Raw genomic sequence first — 19,451 nt, forward strand, 5'->3', positions numbered from 1 at the left:
AAGATGATGATGTTTCAGTAACTCTGGTAGGTTCAGTAATAAGATGAGTTAAATGTATGCTATCAAATAAGTTTTTATCATTTGAAGAAGAACATTTTTTTAACATTAAAGTCCCCTTAGGTACAGATGGAGGTCTATAGAGATTTCCTATAACTAAATGTTGATTATGATGAAAACTTATATTAACAAAAAGACACTCAAAATACTTTGGGAGTGACATGTTGCCACACCTCCGCCTCTACATGAAAGATGTAACACATTTTTAACATCATGTGTAAGTCACTGGCTGATGCAAGCACCCTGATGTCTTGGTAAGCTCCTATGTCTGTGATTATGTAGGGTTTCTGGTGTGTGTGAGAGAGGGAAAAAGAGAGATTTTCCTATTTTATCCAAGTCCCTGTCTGCCTCAGTCTAATCATGCCAGGTGTGTCAGTGTGTGTGTGTGTGTACTGCTATGCTAATTTGTGTTTCCTGAGGACTTAAAGGGCTTAGTCTGGTCTGACCCTGCATACAGATCACACACTCTTTGGTCAACAAGCAGACCACGACCTTCAGCATGCATTAATACACATGCGCAGATACACACACACACACACACACACACACACACACACACACACACACACACACACACACACACAGAAGATTGGTGAGTAGACATTTGCCAGAAGATGCATCACCAAAACTTCTAGGCTATTCTGTATATACATTCTCTTTGTATATTATATGTATGCACTGGTGCAAGCTAAAGATTTCAGTAGCACAAAGAAAAATTTAGTGGCACACACAGGTGGATGGTTAACACTTACATACTGTTCATATCCTGACCCTTCATAGTATGGAGCGGGTAATTTTTGTTCCGACTCAAGTATCCCTTTATGATTAGTCCCGATACCAAATTTTGAACCAATATTGTATTTTGCACCCAGAGACATCTTATCAGCCATTAAAAAATGGGTGAGTTATCCTTCATTACTGTTTCAGAGAGCAGAGAGAGTGTTTTCTTTAGGTTTGACACCATTCAATTATAGAGAAAACATTCACAATCACACTATGTTATGATCTCATATTATCTAAAACAAGAGTGTGGAGGAAAAAATGATATTAGAAGTGTACTGTTGGAGAAATTACTATATTATTTTATTAATACTTTGATGATCATTAATCCAGTGTAGAAGTGTGATCAACTGATCAGTTTTGTCTTTAAAGAACATGATGCACTCTTGACCCTGTTTTAGTTTAAGATGTCTTGCCAAGATGTCTCACACCTCGTTTGTTTAGGCAAATTAATGTCTAGTCTGTTAGGAAAGAAGAAGATAGATAAGGTTATCTGAAGTGCATGATACATGGTGACCCTGATTCTAAGAGGTGATTGTTGGAAAAAGGGAACTTAATGCAAGAACTGGAAGCTGTACAAGATGGGTATGACTCCATATATGGAATTATTATTGATTATCTTACGGGAAACAGGTGTCTGCAGACAGAGATCTGTGACTGCACACAAGGTCCTCGTGTTGATGGTTGTGTTGGGTGGAGGCTGACAGTATAAAGTGTTTGTGTGAAGTGTTCAAGGTGCTCCTCTTGCTGCAGAGCTCAGGGAGCCTGTATGCATACGCTTTAGTAATTTATTAAAGGCAGTTGGACTGCAAAAGAATACTGTGTCTCTGGTATTTAGTTGCCTTTATCACCTAACTAGACAGACTGACTGTTCAGCTGCAACAAACAAAACAGCCATAATTATTTCTATGAATTTTTTTGAAAGTGAAGATGCAACAACATTTTGAATGGTAGGTTTCACTTTAAACATTAAAACCGTCAATCAACACTGCTTGCAAACTGGAAGCCCACCTTTTCTGTCAATTGTACACAATCAACTCTGCATTGAGTGTATTAGTCATAAAACAGAACAACAAACTGGTTTACAAATTTCAAACAAATTGCAAAAAGACATTACTTTTGCAGTCCTTTTTTGTTGTGCAGAAATTGCATCTCCCTCTCTTTTGTCCCTTTGTGGCAGTTGACTGTGGGACTGCAGAATGATCAGGACAAGATGTGGACTACTGTGCTGCTGTGGCTGCTGTGGCTGGTGTGTGGGGAAGGTGGCGTCGCCTTTGCATGAGAGAAGTCACAAGGACCTTTCCTCCATTTTCTCTATGTTGCCCTCTTCTTCTAATACTTTTTCTTCCACTCATTGTCTCCTTTTTCATTTTGGATTAACAGATCCACTAAATCACTCTTTCCACTCCACCATATCAGTGAAATACTTTTTTCAGGTACTTTTTATAGTTCTATGAAATCTGCCCTCCGCTACGGGGAGGACCATGTTGGGCAAACATTATTTTGGTTGCCTTGATGGGTTTGATTTGTTACTTTGAATAGGCTTGTTTGCAGGTGCAGATGTCCACCTGGGTGGCAACCCTGGCAAGTGTAGCAACCAAGTGGCTCAACAGTAGGCCAAGTTAACCAACAACTGAGTAACAGTAATGTAACGAATGTTGTCTCTCCTCTGCTCCGCTGAGCTCCGTGTGCGCACATGTGTGAGTAGATACATATTTCTCTTCGCACAGAATAATTTTTAATAGCACATGCGATCAAAACTTCGCACTATACAGCCCTGTATGTGTGTTACTTCTGGTTCATTAGTGATAAACTGAGGATCTAATGTGAGCGCATGAACACACTGGTATGTATCAGTACATTAGAAGGTGAATGCAGCTCCGTGTTTGGTGTGTAGTTGTTGTTGTGTCTGCTTTATGTGTTCATTCTTCAGAAATGGCTGCTCGACTGGTATTTTGTGGGGTAAAAGTAAGTTGTTGATTTCACAGGTTAAGTAAAGGGCTAAAATGTGTGAAGTTAAGAGCCGGGTTGACTGAGTACATCAATGGTGTGCATCAAGTGTATCTCATAGCACGCAACTCCTGCACAGCAGCATGAGTCCAAGCTTTAAGAACAAGACGATAAAGTCTTAGTGGGTTTGATGACTTTAGCTGTGGCCTAATATAGTGAATCCAAAATTCTGATTAAACATACTGATGGTGGGTTTTGTACGGTTTAAGTGATTAAAGTATATTCATCCTGTATGTTTTAAACAACAAAGGTTGGTGCTGGTTTAAGTTGTCTTGTTCCTCATGTTACATTCATATACCTGATAAACCCGATACAGATGACTGTCCATACCAAAAAAAAAAATTGTTATGATGCATCATTGTTATATTTCTTATGTTTTGAGAGAACTGACAAAAAGTCTAAGGGAGAAAGTCAGCATGACATCAAAGATAATTACCTAATAACAATGCTGGTTTCTTTTCTTTTCTACATCTATTTTTCATTTTTTACTTGTGTATGAATAAAATATATTTGTGTTTTTTGTGTGTATGTTACCTGAAAACATGGTAGGAGGTGATCAGACCATTAGGTTTTTGGGGGGGTGACCAGTGGATCTCCAGGACACTGGCACCAGCTGCTTTTACTGTGGGTGGCAGCAGACCCTCTGGGGCGGTCTCTAAAGTCCGAACATACACACCCGCTCCTACTCCACACCCCTCTGCAAGAGATGCAACAGGAGGAATTTATATCAAAACACACACATTTCTAGGAACACGTATTTATTGGATTATTTCTTTTACATTAATGGAACAAATCAGATAAACAATATATACAGTACAGGCTGCCATGCCTACATTCTACATTTGCTTTCATTCAGTTTGAAAGCAAACATATCATAGAACAAATACAACCCTTTTTTACCAGCAACACCTAAGAATGTTAACGTAGTGCTTACCAAACACAATGTTGCTAAAACATGGGTAGCATTAGTAAACTTCTGTAGTTCAACAGTTTAAGCTTGGTTTGATTTTTTTTAGTTTGTCTGTCATCATATGACATTACTAGTCATATCTCTATTATTATAATTGTTGTTATTGTTATTATTGTTGTTGCTATGCTTCTCTGTGTCTCTCTGCCTCCTTCTTTCTCTCTCAACCCAACCGGTCAAGGCAGATGGCTGCCCACCTAGACCCCAGTTCTGCTTGAGGATTCTTCCCATTAAAGGGGAGTTTTTCCTTGCTGCTGTCGCCAAGTGCTGCTCATGGGGGGAATTGCTGGGTCTCTGTAAATTAAAGAGTACGGTCTAGATCTGCTCTATGTGAAAAGTGCCGTGAAATAACTTTTGTTATGATTTGGCGCTATATAAATAAAATTGACCTGAATTGAAAATATGTTGCCCTGTTACCGTACATAACTATCCACATGGAGTGTAGACTTCTGATGAAGAAATGCTCTAAAACTTTAAGTTACAAACTTTCTCTGCAATGTTCTCTGTAGGTTTCTGACAGAGCCTTTGAGGTCACACTGAATCTTAGGAATGAGTGTCTGAACCTCATTGGTGCACCAGTTAATTGCCTCAAAAACTTTTAAAAAACGACAACAACAATTTACCCCTAACAAAAAATTGGCAAACACTGCATATTTATTCTATAAATGCCCCCTTTTCAGCGCTTGCACATTGGCACATTTTTTGGGCCAAACCATTGACTATGACTGATCTGTTGAGGACACAGAGTGACCCTGTTTGCACTTTGTAGCTAGTAAGGCCGTCATCTCACAGATCAGCATGGTTATCCCCTGCTGAGAGGCCAACATGGAAATGAAAGTGGTAACGGCTTGGCATGCCCCACAGAGGCCAAAGGGTTATACTGAGCCCATTGAAAAAGGCTTTTAGCTACAGTTAAACATCTCTATTTAATGATCTTCCATCACAGGTAAAGATCTTCTCACCACTCACATCACATGTACATGAAACAAGGTGTCTGAAGCCTCCTCAGTATTCAAATTTGTTTGGCCATCTTAAGTGCCGACACAGAATAAATCAAGCCACTTTAACCACCCTCAAGGTTTGAATCTAACTGGCCAATTTACTGTGTAAGTGCAGGCACATTGCAGTGTGTTGTTTCACAGAGGACAGCGTAGCTTGTTATAAAGTGAAGCCTACCTGAGTAAACAGAACACCAGAAATGTCATGTTAAACACAAATCATTTGGCTAAGAACTACAGTCTCTCTATGCTGAGCTCTACAATTTCCTCAATTTAATGGTGAGGCTTTTATATATTTTTGTACCTTTGTTTTTTAATGTGCATCTTATTGTCTTATTAAGTTTAATTAATTATATAAAATGTATGTTGTATAATTAAATACTTACCAATCTGACAGGCCTGCACTCTGATGTAGTAGGTGGTGAAAGACTCTAGACCTGTAACAGAGAGGTGCAGGCCTTGCCCTGCGTGATGCATTATGGCACTGTCACTTCCTGGATTTAACAGGATGTTGTAGTTTACAGGCTGGCTGCTGTCAAACTGAGCTGTGGAAAAGGAAAATGACACACAGGATATGATTATCTTTACTTGCTGTATATTAGTGTACTGTACTACAGTAATGTTGTTTGCTGGAGTACATTTATAACTTAAATAAAAAGAAGGATAAATTAGATAATTTTAAGTTTTTTCAATCCAGAAAGATACACCACGCTGACTGTAACAGCTATGTACATGGACTGTGAGATAACATTTGAGCATGTCATATGCATGACACTCGGCAGTGTTTACAGGAGGGGTAATGTAGTACTGTCATCAAATCATTGACAGCACTCACTTGAATGGCTCACATTTGCCTCTTGATGCCCAGGAAAGCATTTTTAAAACCATTGTAACATGTAAAAAGGTCATTGCCTGCTTCACAGTGCAAAAAAGGACATTCAGCTTGAATACAACAGGCTGTGTGTTCTGTAGGGTAAATAAGAGCATATAGTATCTCCATTGGTTTTAATTGGCTATTTACAGGTACAGTCAAGGAAGTCTTGCTCCATTTTGAAATTGTATTGTATGTAGAATGATACTTTGGACAAGCAGGGTTTTATTTGATAATTTGAGGGTTGTATTCTATATTAAATGTTTGTTGGATATGAATAAACATTTTTTGATATTACATGTACATCTATAGTACATATCTGTTTATATTTTTGCCTCAAAACTGACACATCTTGCCCTCACAATCCTGCCACTGTGGTCTCACAACTAGACAAAAACACACAAATGTATACAGACACACCCGCACAGATACACACACGCACCTAGACTTTGTTAATATTCTCACCGGAGGTTTTTCCATAATTCAGGCCAACTGTATTGTGATGGGTTATTCAACATTCATGAACTCTGGATATCTTGAGAACGAACTGATTACCAGAGAAATGAGCGACTTCAATTATTCACCCCCCAACTCACATATGCACACCTACACACAAACACATACACACACTTCTGACTTCAGCACATGGAGCTTTTAATATGAGCACACTTTGGCTGTATTAACACACTTTCACATAGTCCACGCACGCACACACACACACACACACACACACACACAGTGATATTTATGACACACAGGGGTCATAATGCATTTCTCTTTGATCGCTATGTTGCTCAGTCATAGAGGTTTAATTGTCGCTGTGATATTTAAGTTGTATTATTTACAACCAATCAGCTGCCTCTCCATCTTCTATTTCACACATATGATAACCACATACACAATCATAAATGCACACATGTACACTTACATACAAACAACCCATGCACACATACAAAGCCTCCCCAAACACACACACACACACATACACACACAAACATCATGATGGAGGAATTGATCCTAGAGTAAATGTATTTTTAATAGCCATACGTCAGTGCTTTGGCAGTCAATGTATGCATATGAAGACACAAATACATGTGCATGTACATACACACCGACAGACACACTGTCAGAGAGTCAGGCATGCACACACACAAATACACACACCAGTCGAAAACACTCCAGACTATGGGCTCAGGGAGTTAACCAAGCGTGAGAACCCAGACGATATTTCCTCACCTTTAAAATCAACCAGTAATGACGATAGAATAGACCTGCCTATGGAAATATCTCCACAATGATGTGCACACACTCATACGCACATGCACACAAAGACACTCACACACACACACACACAAATACACATGTATAAAGATGCATACATAAACACAGACACAAATATACAGAAACAGAAAGACACACAAACCCACATACGCAACAGAGTGAAGTGTCTTTGCTAGTTGGCCCTATAAGCGGTTTCTGAGATAGGAAATCAGCCTAATGAGAGAGTAATAGTCAATGATAGATGGGTTAGGGCAGACAATCACTGCCCCATAAGCATGAAACTCAGCCCTGAGTGTATGCTCATGTATGCCTGCGGATGTGTGTGTGTGTCCAGGTCCTGAGAGGCCAGAAGGTGAATGGAAAACTACTCAGGGCTTTTGTTTAAGTCTGACCCCTCTCTCGCTGTTTCTTTACATCTGAGGAAGAAGTGATTCATATGGAGGGAAACTTCTTTCTGGTCAGTTTGATATGGTGAGTTTATATATTTTTTTGCCTTGTAGAGCTAAATCCAATGAATGTGACAGCCAATGTTTCTGTGTGTGCGTATAGTAGATTTTAGAAGATTAGATTTGCTAATGCAATCATCAAACAAATATAATTTCAGGAACAATGAAAAAGAATCCTTCTGTTTCTGTGGGTTGATTTTTGAAGAGCTCCTGCTGCAGTGTGACAAGTATATGCTCGTGGATGTCTATGTTAGAGGGTTAATTGCAGATGCAGTTTTCTCTTCTGAAAAAAGATTTGAATTACTAAACATTGAATCGAGCCCCTCTCTCTGGGGTGCATTGAGCTGGTGAACAATGACAACTCAGTTACTGCGCAGTTACTCACAATAAAATCTTGTGCAGTTGTTAAAGGAATAGATCAGATGTCTGATTGGTTAATGACAACAGACATCCAAACACCAGTAGACTTGTGCAGCCGGAGGAACGTTGGTTTCTGGAAATGTTTCCTCCACTGTTTTCTTTTAGTAATATCCACACAGGCGTCTCTAATCTAACGATGCTAGAGAGCCATCAGTTTTAATTATTTCAACATTGTGAATCTAAATGTATGAATTTTAAAATGTTGATGGGCCACAGCCATCTGTTACTTTTGAAGAGTCTTTTAAAATTATTCCTGGAGAGAATGTTGAGATACACGTGATTATGCACTTCGATACTATAGAAAACACCTAAGTTCAGATTATAAAAATCATCATTAACAAACACTAACAAGTTTGTTATATCAAAACAAAGTGTCTAATCTGTTATGACATTTTGATAGACACTGAAAATTACTTGAGAGCCATCCATCCATCCATCCCTTCCTCCTTCCATCCATCCATCCATTCGTTTAGATTGCTACTCACCAGGAGGGGTCCAGGCAAGAGAGATGGAGTGGGGGCCTGAGACTGTCACATTGTGGGGAGCTTTGATCCCAGTGGGGCACGAGACTGGTGTTTTTATAACATATTTGTCACTCAAACCAGTCCCACCCCCTGTACTGGCCTTCAGCTCATACACGTATCTGAAGAGGTGGCAGCGTAAAGAGGGGTGTGGAGAAAGCAGCATAGAGATAACAGAGCACAGAGAAAAACAAGGAGGAGAAAATGAGAATAATGGCATGAGGGATCAAGGAAGAAGGAGAGAAAATAGAGAAAGACAAGGTTAAGGGGGCAGTTTTACAAAAAACATATACTATACCACTGTGTATTGTCAGGCTCATGGTCTGGATCAGGATTATTAATACTGTATATCCCAAATATATTTAAGATTTCTTTGTATTTTCCACCAGTTTTTTATATATAAGCTATGACACAACCTAAAATATATATTTATTTTATTTGAATGTGTGTGTTTCATCTTGCCATACCACTATAAAACTGAAATATATTCCTCTACTATTCCACCTAACACCATTTAGCAGCACAGCATCAGGTGTGATGGTAAAGGGCTTTCACACTGACAATGGCACCACAGCAAACAAAGCAAGCAAGCAACATTGGTGTGGTCATCTTACTACAGTTTATAAGTAATAGATGGGGATAGATAACCAGCAAGTCCAATGTTCCAGGATGTTTTGTCTTTGAATTCTAAGAGTTGTGATAAATTGATAAATAGAAGAAATCTTAATGTTTTCTTTAAAACAACCTCTGGAGAGACACATAGGAATCATAAAACCCTGCAACTGTATATGTGTGTGTGTGTGTGTGTGTGTGTGTGAACTCATACGGTGACTACACTTGTTGGTTGGTTTCCTCCTCTTTTCTCCCTCTCCATCATCCACCTGTCTCTCTCTCTCTCCTTCATCTGTCTCACCGCCTCTCTCGTCACACTCTCTATCTTTCCTGCCCATGACATCATAAGATAGATTTCCCTTTTAAGAGCATGTGGCTGGCTGGTGCTAAAGCCTACATTAGCTGTGTAAGTGGGCCACCATTTAACATTAAAAGCCTTTAATTTGCTATAAACTCGGGCACACATGCATTAATAGGCGATGGTGTTGGGTTATTGTTCCTGCGCAGACCGTTTTAAACAGGAGGCCATTAGCACCTCTGCAGTGGGTTAGAACACAGTCAGGAAAGGATATTAAAACTACTCGTATGTTACTCTCATAGACTCACACAAACACACACATACATTGTGGCACACAGATAAAAAAAATAAATAAACACACCTTTCTAGACATACCAACTATGTCTAGGAGAGACAGGTGGAGAGTGAGACGGAGAAACAGAAGTGAAGAGAGGAAAACAGTTTGAAGCAGAGACTGAGTGTGATGGAGAGGAAGAATTTCATCATGGCATAAGGTTTCAGTGGGAGAATGAATTTAAACACTTCATCACTGGAAGATATTTACTTAAATGTAAACACCGCCTTGGGATATCAAAAGTAAAATGGTGTGTGTGTGTGTGTGTGTGGTTGGTAATCAGTGAGTGGGGCATTTGCATCTGTTTGGCCGTGGTTGTGTGTGTGTGTGTGTGTGTGTGTGTGTGTGTGTCCTGCGGGGCCAGCCAGAGGGAATAGGTTAATTCTCTCGTCATCTTAGACACTTCCTGGGCTGCCGAAGCAAAGTGACAGCTAATCAACATTGTCATAAATAATCAATGGCCACTTTGAGCAGTCTCACGCACAGACACATGCACACACAGAAAGGCATGCGGGGCTACACACTCACACATGGGGGCAAAAATACACACAAGTCTGCTTAGATAATGGGGCCGGTGCTCCCTGTGTAATTCTTGGCGCAGGGCTAAATTGGGAAAAGAAGGAGGAAGGGAATGAGGTAAGAGGGAAAGGATGGGAGGGGAGGAGGGAGAGAGAGAGAGAGGAAAAGAAGTGAATAGGAAGCGAGACAAGTGATGAGAAGCGAAGGGTCGGGACGGGGATGCCTTCTGCCAGACTATGTGGAATTAGGGAAAATTAAACGTCACACACACATACAGTCCTATCTTCTTCAGTCCTTCCTTTCTCTTTCTCTTTCACACGCACATAGAGGAGATTGGAGTACTGCAGGTTGTTATCCTAAGAATTCTATTTGGGGTAAAGAGAAATTGTCTCGGGAGAGAGAAGGCCGAGGAGAGAGAGAAGGAGACAGGAGAGAGAGACAGGATGGGGAGGAGAGAGGGTATCATTTTACACCCTATAATTAAAACAGAAAATCCATCTTGGAAAAAAGACATGGATTAATAAAGGTTAAATGAAAATAAACAGATAAATAAAATCTACGCTCCACTGCTGTCTGTAAGCAAAAAGCCAGATCTGATTTGTGATTTTAATGTGTGTGCGTGTGTGTGTGTGTGTGTGTGTGTGGTGATGTTTGCGTCTGTCATTGGAATGTCAAATATTTGCTCATTAAATGACACAAACAGACATATACAGCGTGCAGTCCTGAGAGAGAGACATGGATGGGACGATAGGAGAGCTTTTAAAACAGGGTGACCCCAATATAAACACACACAAACACACACACACACACACACGTACACTCAAATGGGAAAAATGTGGAATTAAAGGGATGATTAATTATGAAGCTACAAGTGAAGTGTGTTTACGCATGTGTGACTTCTACGTACTGTACGGGCACACACTCGTGCACGTATTCATTTGTGTGTATACGTGTCTGAGCGCATGCACTCTACCTGTGGTTTGGCAGGAGTCCAGTGTCGGTATAATTCTGGTCACGATGGTCTCCGGTAAAAATAGTGTGCCCATCCCTGTTCAGTCTGTATTGGGAGATGTGTCCATTAGGCTGGGATGGTTGATCCCAATACAGCTCCACCGCAGATGTGTTTATTATCAGGTGTCTCGGCCTTGACCATACACCTGGTGAAGAAAAGGAGGAGGAGGACGTGAGTTTCCACATTTATTAATTGGCGCCTATTATTATTTATATATCATTATTATATTATTATTAGATTGATTGGTAAATTCTTTAAGCTTTTTGGACAGATTCTCTTAGAGAGGTGGCTGTCGCAGTTCATTCTAACCAGGCATTCTTTTTATTTCAAACAACTGATCAAAATGATTTGAAATTAAAAAAGGTACACAAATGGTCTCAGACTCAATTCAAACGTGTGCAGGAGGAGAGTTTAATTAACTTTAAATTGAAAATGAATTATTTTGCTGATAATATAAACACAAGCATTTTGCAGATATGTTAATGCCAATTACACAATTAAGTGTATTTCAGATGTTATTAAATTATCTGGTGGCATTGTGGTTGACATTAAGACACGAGGATAAGGGTGGGGAGGGGTAGAGAGGAGGAGCTTAAAAAGAAGAAATGGTAGGCTCAAAAAGTAAGAAATAAAGAGATAAAACATATACTGTATAAAGAAAGATAAAAGATGCAATAGATAAGGGGTTAGTGAGGTAAGCAGAGGGGGGTATAGGTACTGTACACACTAAGGGAAAGAATGAGATATTGAAATGGAAAAGAAAGCAGGAATATTGGAACATTACAAAAAAAAGGGATATATAAATGTGCAATAGCTTTAAGGAGGAAGAGGAGGAAGAAAAACTCAAGACAGACAGAGAGCAGAAGGACACAGTAGATTAGACGAGGAGAGACAGAGAGGTGTTGGAGAGGAAGAGGGATATGATAAAGAAATGAGGATGAAGAGGGGAGAAATTATCCCAAATTAAGTTCTTTGATAAACAAGAATCCAAGGAGCCAATTGAGCCAGGCAACAAAATTAAGCTTTTTTTCCACTGCAGCCAACAGTGAGGGAGAAGAGAGCAAGAGAAAGGTGAGTGAGATTTAGTATAGTGAGACCAAAGAAGAACAAGAGAGGGGGAGGATTCATAAAAGGAGAACAGTGGGAGGAGAAAAGGGAAGAAGCAAGAAGAGATGAGAGAAAGCATTAAAAAAAAATCTGAAGGAAGTAAGAGTAGAATAGAAGAGTAAAGAAGACAGAGACAAAGGTAAAAGGTAAACACAGAAGATATTGTTGAATTTCAATTTCAATTATAGTATTTTAAATCAGTGATCTTTTAAGCAAATTAAAACTGGTAAACAAATTAAAATGAACTAGTATAATATGTAAAAATAATATGATGCGTTGTATAATTAGAATATAAATGTGACAGTTTTTTGCCAGTAATCTATACATTCAAAAACAAAAATGAATGCATGAATCTTTTGTAAATTGTTTTTTATGTGTAATTCAATACATTCTTGCATAAAACATATTATTCCTGTCTTACATTTTTCTAGATCTGACAATGGACATCTGATAAAGTAAATGTTTAAGACCTACAGAATCAGTTTAACCACATCATTTGTTAGAAAACTTCACTACATAAAATCAAAAGCAGAATTCCTAAAATGTACAGTATGTGTTAATTGGAGGTACTAGGGTTCTGCAGGATCTTCAAGGTATTCCTAACTGTATGTGTGTGTGTGTGTGTGTGTGTGTTTGTGTGTGCATGTGTGTGTGTGTACCAGCAGGGAGGGCTTGCAGGGTGCGTCCTGTGGAAGTTGAGCTGGCTCCACATCCAACAGCTGTACAGGCCACCAGCAAGAAACTGTAGTCTGTGTATGGCTGCAAACCTGTAGCACACACACACACACACACACACACACACACACACACACACACACACACACACACACACACAGAGAGACATGTATGAATATTATGCTAGAAAGAGCACAAAGGATGAATCATAGACATATAATCACATATGTAAAATTGCATACATACTTCCTATATCATGATTCTTTTTTTATTCTCATTGCAATAAACTATACAGATGAGTTTTTTTTTAAAATTGGGTGGATAGAAGGATATACAGTATAGGGGGATAAAGGAGAAGAGAAGACAAAAGGGAAAAGTAAAAGAGAGACAGAAAGAGGGAAGCTCACCCAACCTGTATCACTAACTCTCTTTCTGACCATATTCTCTCTCTCTATCTGTTTCATTCTCTCTCCCTCTGTTCTTTCCACACTCTCTCAACGGATGGATCCATATCTGTCGGTGTTAAATTATGCATGCCATAACTCAATAATGAAACAACGTAAAGATGGGCAGCCGCGGAACTGACATGGGATAGGACCGGTCCAACGCTGTAATGTCATCAGCTTTTGATCTATGATAATTATGATACCTCGGTATGCGTTTAGGCTACAGCGTCCAGACATGATTTATTTATGGGCACCCGCTATGCAGTCTAAAAGAAATCACATACAACTGAGTGGTTCTTTAACTGCTACCACAGGAAATCTTTTTTTTAGTGTTATATTGAGCCTTTTTGGTGAGATCTTAACACTATGAGTTCTTAAAAATGCCACATTTACCTGAACAAAGTCATCCTCAAGTTAAAGCCACTTTCTAGTCATTTAAAACCTTTTATCCTTTAGGTATATTTACTGCCTTGTTCTTGATGTAAGCTGGATGATCAGGATAAATGGGTGGATGCAAATCCGTAATGCTGTCAAGGGAGTTGACTGGATGTTTTATGGTCATTCACTTAGCTGACTGCATACAACAGCTTACAAATCACATTCAAGGGAAAATGAATGAACTAAAACAACTTTACTTCAAAAGGATGATTCCAACAATAAGCTTTGGCACTGCATGATACAGTGTGTTGAATTCTTTATCTGCACTATTTTAGGTGAAGCAATAAATATTTTAGACTATTAAAGATTTCTGATTAGATTAGATAAATATGTTTTAATATTAAGAAATAAATCAATTAATTTCGCTCATACATTTTTTAGAATATGTTTTCATACCGACTCTTTATTATAACATACATTTTGACTTTTTTTCTTTACATGAAAGTGAAATTTCTTATTAGATACAAATTTTTGTTTAGTATCTAAGAACAAACAGACAGGGGGGGACTAAACTACCACATGTGAGATAGAATTTAATATCACTGATTTTACTAATAAATTATATCAAAATGCACCACGCCTTTAATTTAGTGAGAAAAGACAAAAATGTTCCCACTTAATAAAGATAGATAAAATAAAAATAAACATCTTTAAGATATAATTTAGCTAATAATCTAAATTATCTATTGTTGTTACCCACTGTGTATATTTGGAGGTTGAGAGACAGAGAAGGACACCCTGCTGTGTGTCTCAGCTGCTATATGTATGTCGGTACCCAGCCTGTGTTGACTACATACGGCAGAGAGCATTTGTGTGTGTACACACACACACACACACACACACACAATGCACAGCGGAGTGCTTCACCACGGTTTCCTCACATCTCTTTCTACTGCTTAGCCTGCTTAACATGCCTCGCAGCCAGCCACGTTTAACCCAACCTCTGATCAATGTGTGAGTGTGTGTGTGTGTGTTTGCGTGTGTGCAAATGTTCTCACAATGTTGCCCTGTGTTTGGGTTAAATAAAGGAAATCTGCCAGCCATACGAAAGTACTAGGGTTGAAGCGTAAGGCTCTGTTACACTATTTAACTGTGCAACTAAGCGTGTGTATATGCGTGTGTGCACTCTAGCATAGTAAATGTCTACACTGCGAGTGATGTCATTTGTTGCAACGCTGAATAAAGCAGTGAGCCCGTCACTACATTTTCCTACATAGAGACAGACAGTTTAACTGCAGGAGTGAGAATGGGCCTGAAAACTGGACAGACGACTGGATTATAATATTTGTAACACAGACCACATGTAGTCAACATTATGAGACAATGAAGATGTGTGGTAATGGCTTCAGACCTAATGAAAATTAGAAAATGTGATAAGATCTATGTGCATAAGCAAAATAATCAAAATGCTTTAAACTGTTGCCCGTGCCTTTTACAGCCTAAAGGAGTGGACTGATCATAGAACATGCTTGTAAAAGTTGATTTATCACTTTCACTCACATGACATGAGCATCCAAAGTCAGAAACTACAAGTACAAGGCCAACAAATTCTATGAGTGGCTTGATTCTCCAACTATCTGCTCTATAACATGTTATTGTAGATACAAAGAAGCACAATTATACTTCTCATTCAACACATGTGCATGTACAGATGCACACACGCACACACACACGCGCGCGCACGCACACACACACACACACACACACACACACACACACACACACACGCACACACAGTCACCTCTGATGTTTCTTGGTGTGTTTGAATTTACCTTTATCACTCGTCCTAAAGAGGGCAGTATTGGTCTGCTGGAGAAATTACACATTGTCTACGATGGTGTGATTGTGTGTGTGTGCGCACCCCACAGAAAGAGAGAGACAAAGTGTGTACATACATGTACACGCATACCCGTGTGTGCACACACACACATGCTTATGTGCTTGATTATGGAAAGACAGAGGAAGCTTCAATCATTTTAACTGTGATCACCAGGAAGTGAAAAACGGGTGGAGGGCGTTGTGATGTGAGCAGCCAGCGGCTCACTAACACAGAGTGAGACAAGGCTGTAGCTGTCATCGCAAGAGCTGGACGCAGTGGAGATTGTGTGTGTGTGTGTAAGACAGAAAGAAAGAGAGAAAGAAACTTAGACACTAAGACACAGTGAAGAGTTGGAGCTTACATACAAGTAAAAAGTCAAAGAAAGAGATTGTGCATGTGAAGACAATCGTGTCTGACATAACTGTGAGATTGTATTTGTGGGTGCTTTCTTTTTCTTAATTATGTGTGTGTGTGTGTGTGTGTGTGTATGTGTGTGTGTGTGTGTGTGTGTGTGTATGCCTGCAGTAAAAATAACAGATTTAAAACGACATTTTATTGACAGGTTGCCTTTCCCTGTTTGCATTAGAGAATATGATAGGATGATGGGCACAGGCCGCAATACCATACCTGTCACCTGATACACCACATAGACAGAGAGAAAGAGATACAGAGAGAGAGACAGAGAGACAGAGAGAAGGGAAAAAATGGAAAAAGGTGGTTGGAAGGAGGGACGAGAAAGGGCAAATATCAAGAGAGAAATCGTAAAGTGAAAGAGAGGATGGAGAGAACGTGGGAAAGACAGACAAGGAAATAAGACGAGAGAAACGTGAGGACTGCTGAGGAAGAGCCTGAAATTGAAAGATAAGGGACAGAGAAGAAGCAGAAGACAGGAGAGAAACGGAATTCAAATTTGCTTTAATGGCACGAGAAATAGAAAAAAAATGGACGCTGTATTAAGAACAAGCAAGAAAATGAAAGAAAAGGACAGAGGGAGGAAGAGAGAGGCAGTGGGAGAGAGGAGAGAGAGAGAGCTTTGATAACACCTCTCCTAAATAATTAAGAGTTTGACTTCCTGTCTGTGGCTCCCTAATGTAGAGACTGTCTGGGATGGAGCAGTGAGATCAGGTTCACACACTCACACTCACACACACACACGCACACACACCCACACACACTCTCACACACACACACACACACACACACACACATACACACACACACACACACACAGATCCACTAAGCAAGCAAACCGATATGTACAATACAGTTTTATCTGCATGTATGTGTTTCTCTGAAATCAAAAAGGATTTCATAATCTGGGAAAAAAACAACATTTTGCAGCTGAAAAAAAGCAAATCATTAATTTGTAGTCTTCTTCAGTCCTCTCACTACACTACATCTCTGTACATTTTCTTTAGAGGGAGGACGGGCAGACATAGGGCCTAAACAGGAGAAAGGCTTCTAGCGAGCTATCCCTCTGAAATCAACCTTTTTACTGCAAGCCTGCTTAAACTTGTGCTTTTCCCCCATTCTCAAATATAATTTTTTGAAGTTACAAGTTGTGTCGTTGTTAAGAATCTGGATGAAAGACTCTTCTTCTGCATAAAACTGACACTTCTGATGGAGGACAGATTCAAGATTGATACGTGAAAAGTAAAAATTCTTGTCTTTCTCCTTTCCCCCTTTTCCCATGTCTACATACTTCGCACCTATACTGCAGCATGGACCAATCAGAGCATGGACTACGGGGGGAAAAGCATTAATAAATAAAAGAACATACTCTATTCCCTGCTGTTCTGAATTAATAATGAGCCTACAAAAGACCAATTAAACACATGATTAATGCCATAATCTATATAATTGCAGGCAATAATTCATTGTGAGCTAATGATAGCAATACTTAATATCGATTCACATGGGGTGTCTTTGTACAGTAGTGCTTAATTCTTTCTATGAAGTGTCGCTTTTCCAAACTGCTAAAAATACTATTATTAAGAGTCTATTTGTTGCTTTTCCTAAGGCAAATCATTGATAAACTGTAAACAGCAAAAGCCACAAATTAGTTTTTATACTTTTATATTTGGCATTGGTTGAAGCAACTGCTTGATTTTTATAAAGGGTATGGGATTTTTCACTATTTGTAAAATTAACATTAATTTGGGAGTTACTGAGAAATTATGCAGTGCTTATTGAAGGTCTACGGCGCCAATGCTTTTAAGGCAGAGGTCACAACACGTCATTCACAGGTGAGCACTGTTAAAGATGCAGAAACTGTTTATTGTGTAGTAGATATTATGCAGATGTAAAACTTTTCTAGACTAAAACAAACCACAAAAGTCTTTAATGTCTGAAATACACAGACTGTGAAAACAATGTATAGAACCTTGTATTTTATATCTTTACTAGAGAGCAACAAGTAGTAATTGAAATTACAATTTTGCTATTATTGTTTTATAATTTAAAATATATAATAAGGTGAGTGAATTTACCCCAGCTTTTGATAACTCATCACCTCACAGACTAAAGTAGTTTTGATAGAAGATACACCTAATTCTATGATCAGGAGGCCTTTTTAGCAGTAAAGATATTTCATGCATCAGATAAGTTACATGAGTGATTCAATCTAAAATCGACATTTTTGTAGCTTAAAAAAAAAGCACATTTTTCCTGTTTCTGTGGTTTGAGTGAGTGAGTGTGTGAGCTGTGAGAGAGATGCAGAGAAGATGAATAATGGCGTATTAAACATTAAGGATGAGGGAGTAGCACAGCAATTATTTCTGTTCATATTTCATTGAAAACACTTAGATACATCCATCCATCTTTTCATCTGTTCCACTCCTTCCTCCTTTTCTCCTTCACTCTCTTTTAAAAAGTGTCATTCTGTGCTTCTTTCATTCTCTCAGTGTGTATAATTTTTTTTGTCCTTCCTTCTTTATTTAATTTTGCCACTGAAGCTACTTCCCACCTCTCATCTGACTGGCTCTGTCTCTCTATTTCACTTTTTATTGGTTTTCTATTTAAAGTTGTGGCACACAACAGTTTCAACAGCTGCCATTCAATGGCAGTTACTCATTACAATAACACCACATTGGTATGAAGAGGAACACTTGAGTATGTGTGTGAGTGTGTATGTGTGTGTACGCTGAAATGGTTATAAATGTGTTAAAGAAAAACTGAATAAGATAAATCAAATAATACAAAATATTGCTTAAAAACACACATATTAATATTGCAAGGTTAATATTGAATTTAAACATTTTGTTAAAAAATGAGTATATAAATAAAAATATAATTTATTTTGTTAATGATAAAAAAGAGAAAGCGCAGATGAGAAAGTAAGTAACCAAAGCCTATTTTTACAGTTAATAAACCTGCTGTATGAAGCAGCCAATCTGCAGGACTGGCATTAAGAACACTCAAGGTCTTTTTGAAATAATATGTATTGCTACAAAAAAGTTTATCTATTTCTGAGCTTTTGTTTATGTGAAGCATTGTGTTGAATGTTTCTGTTTCAGTTGTTTTTCAGCAAACAGGAATATTAAAAGACTGGAATCTGTTCCTAAACCATAGTTAATGTTGTGACAAAGAGAGCTGCAACATGGAGAAATAAGAGAGCGAGTCAGAGAGAGAGAGACTGCCCCAGTAGTGGTTTTGGCTGAATACGCAGGGTTTTCCAGTGTCTCACTGGGGGACAGGGGAATTTCACACACGCATGCTGGTTGCTTACACTGGCACATGGGGGTGGTACAGTATTACAGCACATTACCATCTCTATTTGGCATTGTTTGCTTTGCCTCATGCCTACACATACAAACACACATGCTCGTGCACACGCACCTC

At 38.9% G+C, this 19,451-nt stretch overlaps 1 protein-coding gene across 4 annotated transcripts in view; it reads right to left on the minus strand.

Moving 5' to 3' along the window:
- ush2a (Usher syndrome 2A (autosomal recessive, mild)) overlaps window positions 1-19,451 on the minus strand; it is a 236,830-nt gene that overhangs the window by 31,413 nt on the left and 185,966 nt on the right. For all 4 annotated transcript variants that reach the window (XM_067592610.1, XM_067592634.1, XM_067592617.1 and 1 more), the window contains exons 68-72: window positions 12,893-13,000; window positions 11,088-11,271; window positions 8,316-8,473; window positions 5,199-5,357; window positions 3,382-3,544 (exon numbers count right to left, since the gene is read on the minus strand). In XM_067592610.1, the coding sequence (XP_067448711.1) occupies window positions 3,382-3,544; window positions 5,199-5,357; window positions 8,316-8,473; window positions 11,088-11,271; window positions 12,893-13,000 (772 nt within the window). The remainder of the gene's footprint in view (window positions 1-3,381; window positions 3,545-5,198; window positions 5,358-8,315; window positions 8,474-11,087; window positions 11,272-12,892; window positions 13,001-19,451) is intronic.

Source organism: Thunnus thynnus, chromosome 1 (genome assembly GCF_963924715.1).
Source record: "Thunnus thynnus chromosome 1, fThuThy2.1, whole genome shotgun sequence".
NCBI lineage: Eukaryota > Metazoa > Chordata > Actinopteri > Scombriformes > Scombridae > Thunnus > Thunnus thynnus.